At 53.0% G+C, this 7,289-nt stretch overlaps 1 protein-coding gene across 5 annotated transcripts in view; it reads left to right on the top strand.

The window, feature by feature from the left end:
- Nucleotides 1–297: 297 nt before the first annotated feature.
- The window catches only part of NFYC (nuclear transcription factor Y subunit gamma), a 28,996-nt gene continuing 22,004 nt past the window's right edge, over nt 298–7,289 (top strand). The window contains exon 1 of one of the 5 annotated variants that reach the window (XM_064398205.1): nt 298–518. Coding sequence is in view for 1 of the 5 variants with exons in the window: in XM_064398204.1 (XP_064254274.1) it covers nt 5,850–5,907 (58 nt within the window). In the remaining 4 variants the exon portion in view is untranslated. Of the gene's footprint in view, nt 519–4,776; nt 4,933–5,802; nt 5,908–7,289 lie in introns of those variants that run through there. The other 4 variants (XM_064398203.1, XM_064398202.1, XM_064398206.1 and 1 more) reach the window with 4 other exon arrangements.

The following is a 7,289-nucleotide window of genomic DNA, read 5'->3' as shown; positions in this document are numbered from 1 at the left end:
AGGTTTGTCCCTGTCCCTCACAGTCCCTCACGTTTGTTTCTGTCCCTCCCGGTCTCTCCCCGTCCCTCACACTTTGCCCCTGTCCCTCACAGTCCCTCACGGTCTCTCCCCGTCCCTCACGTTTGTTTCTGTCCCTCCCGGTCTCTCCCCGTCCCTCACACTTTGCCCCTGTCCCTCACAGTCCCTCACGGTCTCTCCCCGTCCCTCACGGTCCCCCCCGCCCACTCCCGCCCAATCCGCAGATCTCGCGAGACCCCCGCCAGGTCACGCGCCCGCGCGCGCCGCCGCGGCCCAGCCCGGGGAGAGGAAGGGAGCGGGAGGGGGGGAACGACAAAAAGGGCGGAGCCTCCGCCCCGCCGCCTCACGGCCCCGCCGCCATCTTGTTTCTCGGCCGCTCGGCGTTCACTCCGCTCCGGCCGCCCCCCCTTTTCCCCCCCCCCTCCGCCTCCCGCCGGCCGCGCCGGAGGCAGCGCGGGCAGTGGGCGGAGCAGGCGGAGGTCGCGGCGCCGGCCGCCCCGGTGAGTAGGCGGGGAGCGCGGCGGGGGGGAGGCGGCGGCGGCGGCGGCCCGTGAGGGGGCGCGGGGCGGGGGCGGCCCGAGGGGTCGTTGCGGCCGCCCCCCCCCCCCCCCCCGCCTCGCCAACGGCTGCGCTGCGATTGGCTGGGCCGCGGCGCGCGCGCTGATTGGCCGGCGCGGGGGAGGCGGGCGCGGGGAGGCGGGCGCTGATTGGCTGGCGGGGTGCGGACCGGGGAGAGGACAGCGAGCGGACCGTTGTCCCGCGCGGGCGCGGCGTGGGGGGGGCGGCGGGGCTGGGACAGGCCCGGGAGCGGCGGGGCCCGCGACCCCCGGGACCCCCGGCCGCAGAGCCGAGATCCGGGGCTGGCAGCGCCCCGGGGAACGCGCTGCCTCACGGCCGGCGGGCAGAATACAGCGCGGAGGCCTCCCGGTGCTTTCCCGGGTGCGATCCCCCGGGATTTGTTGTGGTGCCTCATCCCGGGAAGGGTCCAAAGCACGGTGGAGACGGCCTTGAGCAGCGGGGTGTGTGGAAGGGGATGAGCTTTAAGGTCCCTTTGCTGGTTCTGTGATTTCAAGCCGGGCTGGGATCCTGACCTGTCTGAGCAGGGAACGGGTAGAGAGGAGCTCGGATGTTTAGGTTTAGATTTGATTTTAGGAAGGAATTCTTGGCTGTGAGAGTGGTGAGGGGCTGGAATGGATTTCCCAGAGAAGCTGTGGCTGCCCCTGGATCCCTGGAGGTGCCCAAGGCCGGGTTGGATGGGTTTGGAGCAGCCTGGGACAGTGGGAGGTGTCCCTGCCATGGCAGGGGATGGCACTCGGTGACTTTTAAGATCCCTTCCAACCCTTAACATCCTGTCATTCCATGAGTCTGTTTCACCAATCTTTGGGATTTTTGCCATCCAAGCCTTGAGAAGCTCCTTCAGGCTCTGCCACAACGTTGGGCAGGACTACAAGAAGGCAGTCAAGGCTTTCTGGTATTTTCTCAGGCATTTTTTAATCTGTGCTCAAAAAGCAGCAAGAGCTGTGGGAACACCTTTGGTCTCCCTAAATCCTGCTTTGTTCCCTGAGCTGAGGGAATTAAAAAAATGCCCCAGGTAACTGCTAAATCCCAGTGGTGTGGATGTGGCCTGGATAACCAGGAATTCTTTGGGGCTGGGTGGGATTTTCAGGTGGGTTTGAGGGGTGTCAGGGCAGCTTTGGGGTGGCTGAGCTCTGTCCCAGGGCCACCTCCTGGAGCTGTGGCAGATTCCAGGTGTCACAGAGGAAGGAACAACAGCCCTGGCTGCTTCTGGAGTGTGACTTTCCAAAGCACTTCTGAGCCATTTCTCTTGGTGAGGGGAATATTTCCCATGGATTTGGGAATAAATCCTCCCTGTCTCCATTGCTGTCTGAGCGTGGACAATTCAAATCCCACGAGCTCGTGAGCTTTTCCTCCAGCCCTGCAAACCAAACTTCCCTGGCAACATCCTGGGCCTTTCCTGAGGTTTTTCCTGAGGTGGGATTTTGGTTTTGGGCTGGGTCTGTTTGTCCTCGTGCCCGTGACAGCAGTGTCACACCCCTGGCTGTGCACAGCCAGGGACAGGATCCCAGGGAATGGCTGCAGCTCTTCCAGGGGGGATTTAGGGAAAGGTTCTGGGGTTTTTTTGGTGCTGAGGGAATGGGAACATTCCCAAAGCTGCCAGAACTCCAGGAATGATTGGACACCACTCCCAGGGATGGGATTGTGGGGTTGGACTGGGTGATCCTTGAGGATCCTCCCAGCCCAGGCTGCTCTGGGATCCAGCAGATCCCTGAGTGCTCCTTCCAGCTGTGATCCCAGGAATTCCTGGTGACCTTTCCTTCCAGCCCAGGCTGCTCTGGGATCCAGCAGATCCCAAGTGCTCCTTCCAGCTGTGATCCCAGGAATTCCTGGTGACCTTTCCTCCCAGCCCAGGCTGCTCTGGGATCCAGCAGATCCCAAGTGCTCCTTCCAGCTGTGATCCCAACAGTTCCTGGTGACCTTGAGCCGGGCATTTCTCCATCCTGGCCCCTCTGTCATTAGTTTGTCATTGATGAAGATAAATCCTGTTTTTCCAAGCACGTTTTCCTGCCCCACAGGAATCAGGTGACACCTGCAGGGGTCAGAACATTCCTTTCTCCAGGTATTTTCCCAGTAATTCTGGAATTCTTGAGTTGGGAGGGACCTTAAATCCCATCCAGTGCCAGCCCAGGCTGCTGCAGCCTGCCCTGGGCACTGCCAGGGATCCGGGGCAGCTCCAGCTTCCCTGGGAATTCCATCCCAGCCCCTCTCAAGAAAGAATTCCTCCCCAAAATTAACTCTCTGTGATTTCAGAGCAACAGCTGCAATGATTGAAATAAACCCTATAGGGCTTCCCAAATGAATTTAATGGGTTTTTCCTACAAATAAACCCATTACTGTAGGGCTCCCAAAAATTAATTTGGGGTTTTTATCCCCCACAAAATAAATCTGTTACTGTAGGGCCTCCCCAAATTAATTTGGGGTTTTTATCCCCCACAAAATAAATCTGTTACTGTAGGCCTCCCCAAATTAATTTGGGGTTTTTACCCTGCACAAATAGACCCTTTAGTGCAGGGCTCCTAAAATTAATTTGGGTTTTTTTTTTCTTCCCCATAATTAAACCCATTACTGTATGACCTCCCCAAATTAATTTGGGGTTTTTATCCCCCACAAATAAACCCATTAGTGTAGGGCTCCCAAAATTAATTTGGGGTTTTTTCCCCCCATAAATAAACCCTTTACTGTTTTTTTTTCCCCTCACAAATAATCCTTTTATTGTAGAACCTCTCCAAATTAATTTGTTGTGTTTTCCCCCCTACAAACAAACCCTTTATTGTAGAACTTCCCAAAACGAACCTGTTTTTATTGTCACAGTTAATAATTAAACGCTCTGTGAGCAGCTTTAGGGGCTGTGACAAGGCCCAGGGAATGTGTTTGGCCACTCGGAATTCCACAATCCCAGCCAGGCATTCCTGTGTTCTGCAGCAAGGTGCTGGGTTTGTTTTTCATACCACCCACAGCACCTCCCATCATTCCCATAGTCAGAATTCCGCAGCTTCCAGGCCCTGTTTTTATCTGAGGAATGCCACAGGAAGAGAACACAGTGTATTTATTTATTTTTTAAGGCCATGTTTTAACCAATTCTATTCCCCCAAATCATCGGGAAGATCTATTTTTAAATTAATCTCTCCTCTTTATCAGATTCAGATTTAATCTGCAGGGCTTGGCTGTGCTTCCCAATATTTTTCCCCCTGGATAATCCTGTCAGCAGGAAATGATGAATTACAGCTCGAAATCCATCGTGGTGATGCTGATAAAACTGGGATTTGTGCGTTTAGAGGTTAAAATATCCCCTGATTTCCACAGGTTTTTTATTGTGGGCCATTCCCGTTCTTTCCCCACAACATTCCCAAATTCCCAAAGCAAAACCCAAGGGGAATTCTTGGTGTTGGAGCTGAACCTGCATTTCCTGCTGGGATTCATCCTGCCCAGGCCTCAGGGCTTCTTCCACGGACTTGAAAAATCTGCCTCTCTTTCAATTTTATTTTTAATTTTTTATTCCCCCTCACCCTGTGGAGTGTTTGTGGGGCGCTGCAGCCTGGCGGGAGATCCCAATCCCCGCTCCCAGTGGAATGTTCCAGTTGTGGGAGCCAGTTTTGGGATGCTCAGGACGAGGAGGTGCCGGGGAGGATCCGGAGAGGCCACGCAGAGGATTTGGGGTCTGGGGGTGTCCCTGGTGAGGGGACAGCAGGAGCTGGGCTGCCTCTGACCCTGCTGGAATTAACCATCCCAGATTTCTCCACGCTGGATCTCAGGGATCCCCATGAGGAAAAACTGGGGGACATCCCAGCGCCACCTGTGTCGCCTGCTGGGGGTGGCCCTGCCTTGGGAGGGGGTTGGGCTGGTTCTTCTCCAAAATTCCAAAATTTCTGGAATTCGGGGCTCGGGGCGCACGTGCGGGAAGGTGTGGCGGGAACCGCCGTGATTGACAGCCGCGCGGGCCAATCGGCGCCCGTCCCCTCCAGCCTCCTCGGGCGTTTGAATAGGAGGCGAGGCGGCCAATCGGGGCGGGGCTGGAGGGCGGGGCTTGCCTGACCCCTGCGGCCGCCGCTCAAGGTAACTTTAAAGCAGGAAGCGGCCGGCGAGGCTGCGCCGCGGCGCCGCCCAATGGGAGCGCGGGGCCGCGGGGCGCGCGGCCAATGGGAGAGCGCGGCCGCGCGGCGCGCAGCCAATGGGCGCGGGCGCGGGGCGGGCCGGGCGCGCGCAGCGGGGCGCGCGGGGCCGCCGCCGTTAAAGGGGCCGCGGGCACGGCCCGGCCCGGGGGGGCCCCCGCGCCTCCCGGGGTCACTCAAAGACAAAGCCATGGCGGGGAGCCCCCGGCCGCGGCCACGGCCGCCGGTGAGTGCGGGGGCGCTGCCGCCGCCGCAGCGGCGCGGGAGGGCGGCCCGCGCGCCGGGGCCAGGCCGCGGTGGCGGCGGCGGCAGCGGCGGGGGATGCTCGTGCGTGCCGGTGCGGGAGCGGGGGGAGCGGTGAAATGGCGCCGGGGTTAAACCCGCGCAGCGTGAGGGCAGCGCCGCGGGGCGCACAAAGCGGGGCTGCCCCGGGGGCTCCGCGGGGCGACAGCGGGGCCGCGGCGGTGCCGGCCGCCCTTTGTTGTGCTTTATTTATTTTTTTATTATTTTTTGGTGGGGGTGGCGGTGGCGGAGGTGGCGGGGGGAGCGCTGAGGGGCCGGGCAGCCCCTCCGGTGCGGCGGAGCGGGGCCTGCGCCCGTGACCTTGAGGCGGCAGCGCCGCGAGCCGCGCGCTGAAGGACAAAGTTTGTTTGCGGCACTTTGGACCTAAAAAAAAAAAAAATTAAAAAAAAAAAAAGAATGACAAGAAGAGGAAAAAAAATAAAACCAGAGCTGCTGGCGGTCAAGGACACGCGGTTAGGGTTGAAGTTGGGGTTGCGGTGTTGCTGCTCCTCGGGGTGAAAAAAATCCTTTTTTTTTTTTTGCCCTTTTCTGTGGGGGATTGTGGGGTTCGGAAATGAACCGGGGCTCGTCGGTGAAAGTTCCCGCAGGGTTTGGGGTGAGGGTGAGCCTGGGCTGTGCCGCCTGTCGGGGCTCCCTGGGCTTTGGGGTTTGGGGTTTGGGCTTTGGGGTGGTTTAATTAAATTTAACGCCTCCTCTCGGGGTTCTTCGCCTCCTTGGCGTTGTCACAGTTGCAGGAATAAGAGGAGAAATGTCCCCAAAAATCTAATTTTAATAATTAGGGGGTGTTGGAGGAACTTCTGGAGCCGCCTGTGGGCCAGGACTGGAGAACTCCCTGTGAGCATGAAGGTCACTGGCAGCATCTTGAAGCAAAAAGAAGAAATTTTCATTTATTTCCTTCGTAAGAATTTCTTTTTCCCTAGAATGATCCCCCTAGAATAATTGATTTCCCTAGAAATTAGGATTTATCCAACAGCTGAGTGTTGGCAGGACACGAGGACGACTTACAGAATCAAAAACCCCAATAAAAACCCTGCAGAAATCTTGATTCCACCCAAAATTTGGAATATTTTGGTGCCTTCAGCTGGCAGGAGGCTGGGGAAGAATCAGTTCTGCCTGATCTTTTTAGGTCAAGAGCAGCAAGAAATCTGGAAATGGATTTATTAACAAATTTATGATTTATTATTTCTTATTATTCCATTTTTTTTGGGATTTTTTCCAGCTTTGGAGGGGTAGGAAGGTCCCATTTTAAGGAGTGAATTTGGGTGTCCCTTCTGCTCCAGAAAACTCCAGGGATTTCTTTTTCTTCTTGTTTTCTAGAAGTTAATTTTTTTTAGTTTTATTCTCTGTATGAGTTGGATTTTTTAGCTTTATTCTCTAAGAGTTTGATTTTCTGGTTTTATTCTGTAGATCAGTTTGAGTTCTTCAGTTTTATACTAAAATTTGCCCTATAAATTGGATTTTTTAGTTTTATTTTCTATATGAATTTGATTTTTTTTTTTTGTTTTATCTCCTATAAGTTGGATTTTTTAAGCTTTATTCTCTAGAAGTTGGATTTTTAAATTTTATTCTCCAAGAGTTTGATTCTCTGGTTTTATTCTCCCTATGAATTTGATTTTTAAAATTTTATTCCTTAGGAATTTGGTTTTTTAATTTTATCCCCTATAAGTTGGGTTTTTAAACTTTATTCTCTAGAAGTTTGATTTTTAAATTTAATTCTTTATAGGTTTGATTTTATTTTAATTTTATCCCCTATAAGTTGGATTTTTTACCTTTATTCTCTATAGGAGTTGAATTTTTTAATTTTATCCCCTATAAATTGGATTTTTTACCTTTATTCTCTACAAGTTTGATGTTTTAATTTATGAATTTGATTTTTTTATTCTTATTCTGTATATAAGTTTGATTTTTTTTTAGTTTTATTCTCTCTAAATTTAGATTTTTCTTCATTTCAGGGTTTGTTGTGTTGTAAATGAATTAAATTCCTTGAGGTTTGAACCTAAAATCATCAATTATTTAAATTTTTAACCTCTTCATTAGTTCAACTCTTTAATTATGATCAAGAATAAATTATCTTTTATTTCAGAGAGGTAAAAACCACAGCAAGAACAAACTTCAGGAGATCTCCAGGAGTTAAAAAAGGAGATTTTTTTGGGAGTTATTCCCAAAAGCTGCAGGGATTTTCTTGCATTTTCTGTTTATTTCACGTCCTGCTCAAATCAGAGCAGGAATTTTCCCTTTTTCTGCCACAGAGGTTGGAGATTTGCATCTTTCTAACACCAA

This window comes from Passer domesticus, chromosome 24 (genome assembly GCF_036417665.1).
Source record: "Passer domesticus isolate bPasDom1 chromosome 24, bPasDom1.hap1, whole genome shotgun sequence".
Taxonomy (NCBI): Eukaryota; Metazoa; Chordata; class Aves; order Passeriformes; family Passeridae; genus Passer; species Passer domesticus.
This window is presented reverse-complemented; position numbering and strand designations above follow the sequence as displayed.